This window comes from Oncorhynchus keta, unplaced genomic scaffold, assembly GCF_023373465.1.
Source record: "Oncorhynchus keta strain PuntledgeMale-10-30-2019 unplaced genomic scaffold, Oket_V2 Un_contig_18996_pilon_pilon, whole genome shotgun sequence".
In the NCBI taxonomy this organism is placed as follows: Eukaryota; Metazoa; Chordata; class Actinopteri; order Salmoniformes; family Salmonidae; genus Oncorhynchus; species Oncorhynchus keta.
This window is the reverse complement of record NW_026281229.1, coordinates 53,586-69,342: the sequence shown is the minus strand read 5'-3', so window position 1 is coordinate 69,342 and position 15,757 is coordinate 53,586. Positions and strand designations below refer to the sequence as shown.

At 42.1% G+C, this 15,757-nt stretch overlaps 1 protein-coding gene across 34 annotated transcripts in view; it reads left to right on the top strand.

Annotated features, from left to right (window-relative positions):
- Positions 1-15,757, top strand: part of LOC118370532 (zinc finger protein OZF-like) — a 126,940-nt gene that overhangs the window by 90,364 nt on the left and 20,819 nt on the right. For 4 of the 34 annotated variants that reach the window (XR_008105972.1, XR_008105979.1, XR_008105978.1 and 1 more), the window contains one exon: positions 480-619. The exons of 10 other annotated variants lie outside the window; for them this stretch is intronic. Coding sequence is in view for 14 of the 24 variants with exons in the window: in XM_052504307.1 (XP_052360267.1) it covers positions 480-1,495 (1,016 nt within the window). In the remaining 10 variants the exon portion in view is untranslated. Of the gene's footprint in view, positions 1-479; positions 3,647-6,938; positions 7,234-11,767; positions 12,401-13,342; positions 13,467-15,757 lie in introns of those variants that run through there. 20 more of the 34 variants (XM_052504330.1, XM_052504333.1, XM_052504331.1 and 17 more) reach the window with 11 other exon arrangements.

Here is a 15,757-nt window from a genome sequence, read left to right as displayed (position 1 = left end):
ATGGAAGTTACTTTTAGATTCTTTTTAATTTAGATATAATTTTGATTAACCACATGACATTGATTTGAGATATAAAGACTTTATTATAAATGAAATGAAAATCATAACGCAGCAGCGGGAGGAGGAGAGTCGAGAACAGATGTATTTTATTCTGGTTACGCTATATTGATCTCTGGCTTCCTCGTGAGTATTTGGTGTGTCTTCATTTTTTAAGTTGCATTTTTAAGTTGCTTAAAGCATCAGACAAGCTCTGTAGCCTCCATATAGGTGTTTTTTTTCCAGCACATATATATGGAAAAATACACGTTTTAAAATTAAAACGTTTGGTTGAAAGAAAACAAGACTCTCGGTCGAACGGGAATCATTTTTTTTGTCGGGACAGCCTTAGTAGCTTTATTCCCTGTATTGCACAGCCTACTGTTATGAAGTTATATGTATACCACACCAACTGACTGGTTCTTCTGATGTTGTTCACACAGGAGACCATGTTGAGACATTCTCTACATCCAGAGAGCAACAGCAGGAAGATCACAGAGCTAAGAGGTCTCACCACTGCCCACATTGTGAGGAGATTTTCCCAATTCTATCAAAACTAGAAATACACCTAAAAATACACACAGGAGAGAATCTGTATTCCTGCACTGACTGTGGGAAGAGTTTCACAACATCACAGGCTCTGACAGTTCATCTGCGAGTCCACACTGGAGAAAAACCTTACTCCTGCTCTGACTGTGGGGAGAGTTTCTCTCAACAGAGCAGCTTAAAAACACACCAACGTATACACACAGGAGAGAAGCCTTACTCATGCTCTGACTGTGGGAAGAGTTTCTCCGTATCAAGCAACTTAAAAACACACCTAAAAATACACACCGGGGAGAAGCCTTACTTTTGCTCTGACTGTGGGGCGAGTTTCTCTCAACAGAGCCACTTACAAACCCACCAACATATACATACAGGAGAGAAGCATTACTTCTGCTCTGACTGCGGAAAATTCTTCACAACATCAGCTGAGTTAAGAGTTCATCAGAGAACACACACAGGAGAGAAGCCTTACTGCTGCTCTGACTGTGGGAAGAGTTTCTCTCAACAGGTCCACTTAAAATGTCACCAGCGAATACACACAGGAGAGAAGCCTTACTCCTGCTCTGACTGTGGAAAGAGTTTCACCCGATTGGATATATTAAAATGTCACCAGCGAATACATACAGGAGAGAAGCCTTACTCCTGCTCTGACTGTGGGAAGAGTTTCTCCCAACAGGGCAACTTAAAAATACACCAACGTATACATAAAGGAGAGAAGCCTTACTCCTGTTCTGACTGTGGAAAATGCTTCACAACATCAACTGAGCTAAAATCTCATCAGAGAACACACACAGGAGAGAAGCCTTACTACTGCTCTGACTGTGGGAAGAGTTTTTCCCGATTGGCTACCTTAAAAACACATCAATGTATACATAAAGGAGAGAAGCCTCATCACTTCTCTCAGACCAACTAAGATTAAAGTCACTCTATCAATTAATCCTCATCCCATAAAATAATTGGCGATGTTGAATTGGATCAAATGAAGAAAGCTTAGAACACGTTTCTCACTGTGAGAGAACTGTGCAGAGGAAAGGGAGCGTGAGAGAATGATGACATTGGAAATCATCTTCCTCCATCTTTTTTTTTACTTCAAAACATAGAAATGCGCCATTTTCACATGTGTTGATGTTGGGGTGGTGCTGAGGATGATGAATAGGAAGTTGAAACATTTTAAAATGTCCCTTTAAAACCTCTTGGGTCGACCCGGGACGCATGCATCCCATCTAGACATCCGGAAATGCAAATGCGCTACGCTAAATGCTAATAGCACTCGTTAAAACTCAAACGTTCATTAAAACACATGCAGGGTACTGAATTAAAGCTACACTCGTGAATCCAGCCAACAAGTCAGATTTTTTAAATGCTTTTCGGCGAAAGCATGAGAAGCTATTATCTGATAGCATGCAACACCCCAAAAGACCCGCAGGGGACGTAAACAAAATAATTAGCATAGTCGGCGCTACACAAAACGCAGAAATAAAATATAAAACATTCATTACCTTTGACGATCTTCTTTGTTGGCACTCCTAGATGTCCCATAAACATCACTATTGGGTCTTTTTTTCGATTAAATCGGTCCATATATAGCCTAGATATCGATCTATGAAGACTATGTGATCAAGGAAAAAAGTGTTTTATAACGCAACGTCATTTTTTTAAATTAAAAAAGTTGACGATAAACTTTCACAAAACACTTCGAAATACTTTTGTAATGCAACTTTAGGTATTAGTAAACGTTAATAATCTATCAAATTGATCACGGGGCGATGTATATTCAATAGCTCCACGTCTTCAAATCACGTTCAGAAAATTCTACTCCAAAACATCCTGTCGGAGACGGGAGGAAATGGGCTGTCTCTTGTTTGTTTGACCAAGAAACAAAGCCTAGGCAATTGACAAGACTGGTGACATCGTGTGGAAGCTGTAGGAATTGCAATCTCGGCTCCAGGTAATTTGGTTTCCATTCAACAATACATGCAAGTGGCGCATTGATACTTTTTCCAGTTTTCAGTGATCAGTTTTTCTTCCGCTTTTCGATGAAACGCAGGCTCTGTTACAGTCACAGCCGTGATTTAACCAGTTTTAGAAACGTCAGAGTGTTTTCTATCCACACATACTAATCATATGCATATACTATATTCCTGGCATGAGTAGCAGGACGCTGAAATGTTGCGCGATTTTTAACAGAATGTTCGAAAAAGTAGGGGGTAGGATTAACAGGTTTTAAGGAAAAAACAATAGGATGGTGGTTGGTCGGGTGGATGGATGAGTCAGCATATAACATGAAAGTCTAGCAACCCAACGGTTGCATGTTCAAATCTCATCACGGACAACTTTCGCATTTTAGCTAATAAGCAACTTTGCAACTACACTACATGACCAAAAGTACACTACCATTCAAAAGTTTGGGGTCACTTAGAAATGTCCTTGTTTTTGAAAGAAAATCTATTGTTTTTGTCCATTTAAAATAACATCAAATTGATCAGAAATACAGTGTAGACATTGTTCATGTTGTAAATTACTATTGTAGCTGGAAACAGCTGATTTTTTAAATGGAAAATCTACATAGGTGTACAGAGGCCCATCATCAGCAGCCATCACTCCTGTGTTCCAATGGCACGTTGTGTTAGCGATTTCAAGTTGATCATTTTAAAAGGCTAATTGAACAATAGCAAACCCTTTTGCAATTATGTTAGTACAGCTGAAAACAGTTGTGCCCGATTAAAGAAGCAATAAAACTAGACTAGTTGAGTATCGGGAGCATCAGCATTTGTGGGTTTGATTACAGGCTCAAAATGTCTAGAAACAAATAACTTTCTTCTGAAACTCGTCAGTCTATTCTTGTTCTGAGAAATTAAGGCTATTCCATGGGAGAAATTGCCAAGAAACGGAAAATCTCGTACAATGTTGTGTACTACTCCCTTCACAGATCAGAGCAATCTGGCCCTAACCAGAATACCAAGAGGAGTGGGAGGCCCCAGTGCACAACTGAGCAAGATGTACATGAATGTCTAGTTTGAGAAAGTCCTCAACTGGTAGCTTCATTAAATTAGTACCCGCAAAACACCAGTCTCAACGTCAACAGTGACGAGGCGACTCCGGGATGCTGGCCTTCTAGGCAGTCTCAGACTGGCCAATAAAAAGAAAAGATTAAGATGGGCAAAAGAACACAGACACTGGACCGAGGAACTCTGCCTAGATGGCCAGCATCCCGGAGTCACCTCTTCACTGTTGAATTTGAGACCTCACTGTATTTCCAATCAATTTGATGTTATTTTAATGGACAAACAAATGGCTTTTCTTTAAAAAAAACAAGGACATTTCTTATTGGCCCCGAACTTTTGAGCGGTAGTGTATGTGGGCACCTGCTCGTCAAACATCTAATTTCAAAATCATGGGCATTAATATGGACTTGGTTCCCCTTTTGCTGCATTAACGGCCGTCACTCTTCTGGGAAGGCTTCCCACTAGATGTTGGAACATTGCTGTGGGGACTTTTTCCATTTAGCCACAAGAGCATTAGTGAGTTCGGGCACTGATGTTTGGTGATTAGGTCTGGCTCGCAGTCAACGTTTCAATTCATCCCAAATGTGTTCGATGGGGTTAAGGTCAGGGCTCTGTACAGGCCAGTCAAGTTCTTCCACACTGATCTCGACAAACCATCTGTGTATGGACGTCTTATTTGTGCTCGGGGGCATTGTCACGCTGAAACAGGAAAGGGCCTTCCCCAAACTGTTGCCGCAAAGTTGGCAGCACAGAATCATCTATAATGTCATTGTATGCTGTAGTGTTAAGATTTCCCTTCACTGGAACTAAGGGGACTAGTCCGAACCATGAAAAACCATTAGTTTTAGACCATTAGTTGTCCTCCACCAAACTTTACAGTTGGCACTATGCATTGGGGCAGGTAGCATTCTCCTGGCATCCACCAAACCCAGATTCATCCGTCGGACTGCTAGATGATGAAGCATGATTCATCACTCCAGAGAACATGTTTCTACTGCATCAGTCCAATGACTGCTTCAGAATGACTGAGCTTTACACCACTCCAGAGAACATGTTTCTAAGTCCAATGACGGTGAGCTTTACACCACTCCAGCCAACGCTTGGCATTGCACATGGTGATCTTAGGCATGTGTGCTGCTGCTCGGCCATGGAAACCCATTTTCTGAAGCTCCCGACGAACAGTTCTTGTTGACGTTGCTTCCAGCAGCAGTTTGGAACATGATTGTGAGTGTTGCAACCGAGGACAGACTATTTTTACATGCTTCAGCACTCGGCGGTCCTGTGTTTTGAGCTTGTGTGGCTTTACCACTTCACGGCTGAGCCGTTGCTCCTAGACATTTTCATTTCACAATGACCGCACTTACAGTTGAACAGGGCAGCTCAAGCAGGGCAGAAATTTTATGAACTGACGGTGCCACATTGAAAGTCACAAAGCTCTTCATTAAGGCCATTCTACTGCCAATGTTTGTCTATGGAGAATGCATGGCTGTGTGCTTGATTTTTATACCCCTGTCAGCAAAGGGTGTGGCTGAAATAGACAAATCCACTATTTTGAAGGGGTGTCCTCATACTTTTGTATATATAGTCTGCTTAACATGTTAGCCTAGCATGCAACTACTTACCATGTTAATGTTAGCAACAACTAATTGGAATACGTAAAATATCATACGTATATCAAATTTGTAACATATTGTACAAAATCTAATTCGTAACATACTATACATCCCACAAATCGTATTATAGTTATAGGCCAATGTAACATAACATACCGTAAAATACTAAATAGTGTGCAATGTTCTTTTTTATTTTATGTTTACATATAGTACATTTTGCTCTGACACCAAGTTGTCCCTCTGCAGTTCTGTGGAAATGAGCTAGTAGACACATGTTGCTGGAGATGGTGTCAGTTCTTTTTTTTTACTACATAATGACATTTGTTTAATGATACACAGGCTATGAAACGACTACATGTTTATTAAATTGTCTTTTAAAACTAGATTCATTATTTTAGTCATTGATCATTAATGCATTTGTATAACTGTAACGAACTTAATTGATCTGCTAATGAAAAAATAAACATTCTACATGAATTTGTGCCGTCAACCTTTGTTTTCTGGGTTATCTATACAGAAAATACAATGTTTCTGTTTAATTCATGGCATTCAAAGTAATTTACATGTCTATTATCTACTCAAAACATGTCACTACACCTTTATACATCACCATGGGGACAAGCCAATTTGCTGGCCACCAGTAATTGCTACAATACACACACATAGATGTTTTGCAGTATAAAGGACTTACATATGTTTCTTATTAAATAACAGTTAAATAAAATGAAAAAAAAGTATTGTCATTTTAAAGTGTTTTATATGGTACCAAAGTCCAGGGACGGCATTACCACCACAAATCAATAATGACCCAGTTACTATTAGGGAATGGAATCAGAGAGGAAGCTTGTGTTACCTTTCTCTTACTTATCGTAAGAGTAGGGGTGTTAACCCCGGGGTCCTGGCTAAATTCTCATTCTGACCATCATTGCCATCTAATCATCCCCAGCTTCCAGGCTCATTCATCCCCTCTCCTCTCCCCTGTAACTATTCCCCAGGTTGTTGCTGTAATGAGAATGTGTTCTGTCAACTTCGCTGGTCAAATAAAAATTTTTTATGACTTAAACATTAATGTGCACTGTTCAAAATATATCTACAGTCAACGCTGTGTCTAGCACTAGCCCCCAAAATAAAGCGCCCAATCTGAGTTAACTTGGTTGAGTTTACGGAAACAAATATAATACAAGTGTCATTCCAGATGAGGAATAAGAAACGTTCAAAGCACATGTAATGTTTGGCTAAATACAATGTAATTTCTACTTCTTGCACAGGATTTAGCTAGTTAAAGTGAAGTGTATCTTTAGGAGTAATTCAGGTGTATCTGTACATTACCCACCCTGACAACCTGGCCCTCAATTTAAAGCTTGTGGAAGTGACATAACAAATACACTAGTACAACACAGAGTATATTTAATATCTGCACAAGTACAATGTAATTACTAGGTGTTACACAGGATTTGGCCGGTGATAATGAAGTCTATCTTGAGGTGTACTTGCTTGTAATTACAGTGACCCAATAGCCAGTGGTGGAAAAAGTACCCAGCTGTCATACTTGAGTAAAAGTAAAGATACCTTTATTAGAAAGTCACCCAGTAAAATGCTCCTTGAGTAAAGGTCTAAAAGTATTTGTTTTTAAATATACTTATGTTGCAAAAGGCAAAGCATTAATAATTTCAGATTCCTTATATTAAGGAAACCAGATGGCACGATTTAAAAAATATATTATGGGTGGCCAATGGGCACACTCCAACATTCAGACATAATTTACAAAGTCCACCAGAGCAGAGGAGGTAGGGATGACCAGGGTTGTTCTCTTGGTAACTGTGTGAATTGGACCATTTTCCTGTCCTGCTAAGCATGCCAACTGTAATGAGTACTTTTGGGTGTCATGGAAAATGTATTGAGTAAAAAGTACATGATTGTCTTTAGAACAGGAGTCGAGAAGGTCAGTGTGCAAAATCTGGACAAGATAGATTGCCGCGAAAGAAAAATAGTGTTATAGACAAGATAAAAACGTCAAGACAGAAGAGAGAAAGGTACGTTTTCCATGCAATTTGTTTCGTTTCCTTTTGGGAATACATGAATAGTGCTGGACGATTTAGCATAGGACGTTAGATAACTAGCTAGCTAGCATTTGGCAGCTACCTAGCCAACGGAAGGCTAGCTAGTTAACGGAAGGCTAGCTAGCTAACGGAAGGCTAGCTAGCTAACGGAAGGCTAGCTAGCTAACGGAAGGCTAGCTAGCTAACGGAAGGCTAGCTAGCTAACGGAAGGCTAGCTAGCTCACTGAAAAGCCATAACTGTAGCATGCTAACGTTAGCTGGCGTTAATGTTAGGCTTACCAACTAGGCTATCTAGCTAACAAGTTACCATAGCACATTGTACGGAATAGATTTACCATGTAGTATGTTGAGTTTTGTTTGGATTAGCTAGCACGCTAGATCGTTTTCTAACCTTTACTAGCCACTGTAGCTAAATTACCTAACATAAAGCTGGCAAATAGCTATGTTATGGTCGCTACTCGCTAGATAGCTGGGCTCACTTTTACGGATCGCCTTCATAATAAAAGTCCCCCATTGGAAACAACAGTGTGTCGTCTATCTTGGGTTAGTTATACAAATCTTTCGTGTTAGCATGCAATTTTATAGCTAGCTGGATAACACAATAACTAGTTAGCAAGGCCGAGGTAGCTACAGGCTTAAACTATGGAAAGCATGACGATGATAACTACTTCATCGCTGAAATGTGGCTCTCACGTGGACAGGCTTCTTAGCAAACTTCCTGTGTACCTCAGAGACCGTTTCATTGAACATTGTTTGAACAAGGGCATCCTGAGAGAGGGCTCGAGAGGCACCTATGCTCTCAGAGACCTGGCCGCATGGTTGGAGGATAAGGCAGGCCACACCCATGTCTCCTTTGTCATGGCCAGGTCCAGGGTTGCACCCAAGAAGCAGTTGTCAATGCCTAGGCTGGAACTCCGTGCTGCCCTTTCCGGAGCCTAGTTGGCCTCTACCCTGCCAGCCAAGCTCACCTTGCCAATCCAATGGGTCATCTACTGGAGTGATTCAACCACTGTATTGACCTGGCTCAAGTCGGAGTCCTGCAGGTATAAGGTGTTCGTTGGAACCCGCTTTGCGGAAATCCAAGACCTAACAGAAGTCCAGGACTGGAGGTATGTTGATAGCATAAACAATCCTGCTGATGACGTTACTTGCGGTAAAACCCTTAAGGAACTGGCTCAACCCCATCGCTGGAGCTTGGGACCGCCATTCTTGTCCCAACCAGAGAATGAGTGGCCGACAGCTCCCAGGCGTGCGCCCCCTCCGCAACCAACTGAAGCTCATGAGTTAAGGAAGTCCGCCCAATGCTACAGCATCTCTACGGAACCAACAACACAGCTCTCCCTGACCTAGCACAATCCCAAACACTGCCGGATCTGATCGCCGCCACAAACCAGAGGTTTGGGGTGGCTTCTATACCCACCTCCCTCATGGCAGAGACACTACTCCTCCAGCATGCACAAGCAGTTAGCTTCCCTGAGGAGTTAAAAGCTCTGAAAGCCGGTAGGGAAGTTGCTAAGGAGAGCCGTCTTCTCTCTCTCGCCCCAGAATATGATCAAATCCTTGGAGTGATCAGAGTCGGGGGGAGGCTGCGCCAAGCAGAAGTTTTGGACCCCGATGCTATCCACCCAATTATCCTTGACTCCAGACACCCTCTTACCAGGATCCTCATCAAGAGTTATGATGAGAGGCTTCTCCACCCAGGGCCAGAGAGGGTCTATGGGGAGATGAAGTGGAAGTACTGGATAATTGGAGGACGAGGAGTCATTTGTAAGCACCAATACGCCTGCGTAGAATGTCAGAGATGGCGGGCCGGAGCCACGATGCCCAAAATGGCAGATTTACCCCCTGCTCGCTTGCGCCTCCTTAAACCACCCTTCTGGTCAACAGGAGTAGACTGCCTTGGCCCCTTGATGATCAAGCTAGGACGCCGTGTGGAAAAGCGCTGGGGCATTCTATTCAAGTGTTTGACAACTATCTGGACCTACTGGAGAGATTGGATACTGAAGCCTTCCTCATGGCCCTACGCGGTTTATCTCCCGACGTGGGAAACCCTACGAGATCCTTGCTGACAGAGGTACGAACTTCAAGGCAAAAGAAGCCAGGTTGGAGGAAGCCTTCCAATCCATGGAACCCAGCCTCCAGGATCAGCTGATGGACCAACAAATCTCATTCAAATTTAACCCTCCAGGAGCTCCTCATTTTGGAGGAAATGGGAGCAAGAGATCAAATCTGAAAAAGACGGCCTTACGAGTCGTACTAGGGGACTAAACTGACCCCTAGTACGTCCTGATAGAGGTGGAAGGGATACTGAACTCCAAACCCTTGGGATATCTCTCTGCAGACATCGCTGACCCCGATCCGGTTACACCGAATATGCCCTTGATGGGACGCCGAGATGCGTCACTTCCTCAAGCCATGTATGCTGATACCAACCTCGTTGGCAGACGCCGGTGGCGACACAGCCAGATCTTAGCTGGTGGACCCTCAGCTGCCTTGAGCCTCCTGGCCGGTGGGCCATATCACTAAGACCATGCCTGGGACCGATGGTCGTGTTAGATCAGTGGAGATCCAGGTGAAGAACCCGGACATATATCCGGCCAGTTGCCCGACTAATTCCTCTCCCTGAGATGACAGAGGACGGGGAGCAATGAGCCTTTTTTGAGGAGTGTGGAATTGAACAAATTTCCAGGGTGGCTGTAGAAAAGGCCCATGGAGTTGGTGGAATAATCCTTTAATTCATTGCCATTTACTCAGCTGAGCCAGGGGCGCTTTAATTAGGTCAGGTGGAAATGTCAGACAGATCTCAACTCCATAAAAGGAGGATATTGCCATCGCCTGAGCTCACTGCTTTCTCTTCCTTAACTCTGTCTGATCCAGAAGTTCTGTGCGTCCATGAATCCACAAATTCCTGCCTCGGTCGCATCCATTCCTCTGTCACCTGACACGTGACCACCTGTTCACCTTCACTGTCAGTCATCCTACCTGTCCAGCTACCCACACAGATTCCACTAATCTTTCAATAGGGTAACGTAGTGTCTCAATTGTCATACATTCTTCTCTACCACAGATTTCCACTCTACAATCTACACACGATACCCCATAATGCCAGGGCGAAAACATGTTTTTAGAAATGTTTTCAAAAAAAATAAACATCAATACCTTATTTACATAAATATTCAGACCCTTTGCTATGAGACTTGAAATTGAGCTCTGGTGCATCCTGTTTCCTTTGATCATCTTTGAGATGTTTCTACAACTTGATTGGAGTCCACCTGTGGTAAATTCAATTGATTGGACATGATTTGGAAAGGCAGACACCTGTCTATACAGTTGACAGTGCATGTCAGAGCAAAAACCAAGCCATGAGGTCAAAGGAATTGTCCTTAGAGCTCAGAGACAGAATTGTGTGGAGGCACAGATCTGGGGAAGGGTACCAAAAATGTTTGCAGCATTGAAGGTCCCCAAGAACACAGTGGCCTTCATCATTCTTAAATGGAAGAATTTTGGAACCACCAAGATGCTTGCTTGAGCTGGCAGCCCGGGCAAACTGAGGAAGCAGGGGAGAAGGGCCTTGGTCAGGTAGGTGAGCAGAACCTGATGGTCACTCTGACACAGCAGGAGTGGTTTCGGGACACGTTTTGTAATGTCCTTGAGTGGCCCAGCCATAGCCCGGACTTGAACCCGATCAAATATCTCTGGAGAGACCTGAAAATAGCTGTGTAGCAACGCTCCTCTTTCAACCTGACAGAGCTTGAGAGGATCTGCAGAGAAGAATGGGAGAAAAACTCCCCAAATACATGTGTGCCAAGCTTGTCGTGTCATACCCTGGAGAACTCGATGCTGTAATTGCTGCCAAAGGTGCTTCAACAAAGTACTGAGTAAAGGGTCGGAAAATGTGATATTTCCGGTTTTAAAAAATATATAAATTGCCATTTCTAAAAAAACTGTTTTTTATTTGTCATTCTGGGGTATTGTGTGTAAATTGATGAGGGGGGGGACTAATTTAATCTATTTTAGAATAAGGCTGTAATGTTACAATATGTGGAAAAAGTCAAGGGGTCTGAATACTTTCCGAAGGCACTATATATCAAGTAATTTGTCACCTAGTACAGCCAAAAGAGGAGCGGCCACTGCTCGGAGCCTGGTTCTTCTCTAGGGTTTTCCTAGGTTCCTTCTAAGGAGTTTTTACTAGTCCCTCTGCTTCTGTATTGCTTTCCGTTTGGGGTTTTAGTCTTGGTTCCTGCACCCTCAGCGGAGTCGACAAACACCGGGAGCATCCATTTTTCAGGAAGAAGGCAGAGAGGAAGCCAAAGCCTGAAACCGAGAAGCTTCTGGTTTCTGTCAACCTCATTGAGGCATTTATTTGTACACCTGATACGTTAGGTTAGGGTGTCTGTAAAGTAAAGCACTTTGTGACAACTGCAGATGTAAAAAGGGCTTTATATATTTTTTTGATTGAAATGTACATCACACCACCTGACTGGTTCTTCTGATGTTGTTCACACAGGAGACCATGTTGAGACATTCTCTACATCCAGAGAGCAACAGCAGGAAGATCACAGAGTGAAGAGGTCTCACCACTGCCCACGCTGTGAGGAGATTTTCCAATTCTATCAAGCTAAGAAATACACCTAAAAATACAGACAATGTAGAATCTTTATCCCTGCTTTGACTGTGGGAAGAGATTCAAAACATCAGGGAATCTGACAGTTCATCAGTCAACACTGGAGAAAAGCCTTACTCCTGCTCTGACCGTTGGAGAGTTTCTCTCAACATGGCCACTTAAAAACACACCAACATACACATAAATGTGAGATTCCTCATCAGTTCTCTGACTATCTAAGATTAAAATCATTCCATCACTTAATTATCAAGAAATCGTAGAACACTCTATTGTAATCCTATAGTTTCTCACTGTGACTTAATTATCAAGAAGTTGTAACACACTATTTTAGTCGTATTGTTTCTCACTGTGAGATCTGTGCAGAGGAAAGGGAGTGTTATAGAATGTTAGCCTCTTTACTTTACTGATCAGTATTCACTGAAACCTGCTTAATTTATCTGCAAATTAAAAATAAAGTTTGTACATTTGTACTGGTCAAACTCTTCTCTTTTGGAAAATGAATGACCAAAAAAACAATGTTTCAAGTGACATATTTGCTGTTTTTCTGAAGCTGAATAAGACAGGAAGTTGAAATGAGCATCACAAAGCTAAATCTGACCTATTCTCTAACATGTTATGTCAGCATAAGCAGCTGTGAGACCTGCTAGAGTACTGGAACTTTATTGATCTACTGAGTCATTGTCGTTTTTTGGGGGGTTAACTTTACAGTAAATGTAATGCTTTTGTTTAATTCATGACATTCCAATAAATACATATCTGTATTTATCTACTCAATACATGTCATGACACCTCTACACATTGGGACAAGACAATTTACTAGTCACCAATATTCTCTAAATCAAATCAGTGATGACTGTTCAACAGTGTTATGGGCTGGAGATAGAAGCAGTTTCATTCTCTTGGTACCAGCTTTGACGCACCTGTACCGTCTCTGCTTGCTACATGGTAGCAGGGGGAACAGGCCGTGGCTCGGGTGGATGAGGTTCTTCATCTTCCAAATAAAATGTTATTGATCACATACACTCGCAATAACATCTGTTAACCATGTGTAACGAAATGTTTGTGCTTCTAGTTCCGATTGTGCAGCAATATCTAGCAAGTAATATCTAGCAATTCCACAACAAATACCCAATACACACAAATCTAAGTAAAGGAATGGAATAAGAATATATGTTAATATATGGATAAGCAATGTCAGAGCGGCATAAGCTAAGATGCAATAGATATTATAGAAGACAGTATATACATATGAGATGAGTAATGCAAGATATGTAAACATTATTCAACTGGCATCTCTGTGGCCTTCCACAGAGACCATGTACAATGCATATGTAATGTTTAAAAAAAACTTAGACATTAAAACAGACACACCTTTAGTTTTCTTGAACCAAGGTTTATTTGTCTTGCTAATCAAGTTCCCTTTATATTTTACATGCTTTATCAGTAGTTAGTCCATCAGTCCAATACATGTCGCTGTTGCACTACGGTAGTGGGAAACAGGAAGTTCCGGGTTGCCTGCCACCATTCTTCGGAGTAAAGAAAACGACAGAACGTTGTTGTGCGTTTCGCTTTATTACTACAGGTATGTAATGGCACGTTTAAACTGTGTATTATCGAAATAACGTATTATATAACACATCCTCGAGATATTATCCCGTTTGGGAAAGGTTTTGTGTAATTTCTCTGTCAAACCGAGTTAGAGAAGAACGTGATAAAAAATATTTTACAAGCACACGGAGCGATGTCCACCACACGTTCATTTGCGAGGCTTTCCAGGTTCATACATAACTCAGTCGTGTTCTCCTGGGGATGTTCAGTACAAAAACGTTGTGGAAAGTTGCAGATAGAAATGCCCTGAATAGAACTGACATGATTCCTTAGAATCAGAGGCATGTTTGTTCTACATAATACATTTCTATCGGAATGTGGCCAACGTTTCCGTCCCCATCCTGGAAGCAGCCCTGGTACCCGCTTGTCCCTAGCTACGTGAAATTAGCCAGAATAACGATTAGCCACAATAATGGAATTTGCGGTTCCCCCTCAACATAAAATACCCTCATTGAAAGCAATGCGAACTGATACAAATTAGTGGAATCATTTCAAATTAGGATTAGGCAACAATAAACACTGTTAGAATGTTGTTACTAAATTTAAAAGTGAGAAGAATGGCGCCAGAGTAGATGGCTGCCGTATTATGGTTTTCTAACATATTGTGGGTTTTTTGGCATTATTTGTGGGTAATCTGCCTCTACCCTCAGTCCAACTAGCCCACGTACAATGATTGGATGACAAAATAGACGAGCTTCGATCACAAATAAACTGTAATGTCTTGTGTTTCACCAAGTTGTGGCTGAACGATGACAAAGATAGCATACAGCTGGCAGGGTTTGCGCTGCATCGGCAAGATGGAACATCTGCCTTTTGTAAGACAAGGGGTGGCGTCTGTGTATATTTGTAACCAACAGCTGGTGCATGAAATCTAATATTAAAGAATTCTAAAGGTTTTGCTCGCCTGAAGTAGAGTATCTCATGACCCACAACAATTTGCATACCTCCCCAAAGATCCACAGATTATGCCATTTCTATTGCACTCCACACTGTCCTTTCCCACCTGGGCAAAAGGAACACCTACGTGAGATTGCTATTCATTGACTACAGCTCAGCGTTCAACACCATAGTGCCCTCAAAGCTCATCACTAAGCTAAGGACCCTGGGACTAAACACCTCCCTCTACAACTGTCCCCAGGTGGTAAGGGTAGGTAACAACACATCTGCCACGCTGATCCTAAACACAGGGGCCTCTCAGGGGTGCGTGCTCAGTTCCCTCCTGTACTCCCCGTTCACTCATGACTGCATGGCAAGGCGTGACTCCAACACCATCACTAAGTTTGCCGAAGAGTGTGCAAAGCTGTCATCATTTTGATTTAACACTTTATTTTGGTTACTACATGATTCCATGTGTTATTACATAGTTTGGATGTCTTCACTATTATTCTACAATGTAGAAAATAGTAAAATCAAGAAAAACCCTTGAATGAGTGGGTGTTCCCAAATGAGAGGAAGATGTGATCTCGCAACTTTGTTGACGTGAAAGTCAGGGGGTGGGGCTTGGTGTGTGTAAGTCATTGAGAAAGAGGCAAAGCAAGAGGTTTCACTCTCGCTAAATTCTCACTCTCGCTAAATTCTGTCCAAAATAATGCCAATGCGTTTCTATGGGCTTGTTTTGGACCTAACCTTGTTGCCTGCCTTCCTGCCTTTGGGACAACGACTCCCATTGTTAGAGTGGAGACGTGCATCTTGTCATTATATACAGATCTCTGGTGTAAATGGGAAGGTGCACACGGCACAGAGGAGCAAAAATACAATTTGACAACAAAAGGACATAAACACTCATGAAAATGAAAGTAAATACAGGCATTTGGAATTTAGCTAAAAAATATACATTTTAATTAATTCTACACTGCTCAAAAAAATAAAGGGAACACTAAAATAACACATCCTAGATCTGAATGAAATATTCTTATTAAATACTTTTTTCTTTACATAGTTGAATGTACTGACAACAAAATCACACAAATGATCAATGGAAATCAAATTTATCAACCCATGGAGGTCTGGATTTGTAGTCACACTCAAAATTAAAGTGGAAAACCACACTACAGGCTGATCCAACGTTGATGTAATGTCCTTAAAACAAGTCAAAGTGAGGCTCAGTAGTGTGTGTGGCCTCCACATGCCTGTATGACCTCCCTACAACGCCTGGACATGCTCCTGATGAGGTGGCGGATGGTCTCCTGAGGGATCTCCTTCCAGACCTGGACTAAAGCATCTGCCAACTCCTGGACAGTCTGTGGTGCAACGTGGCGTTGGTGG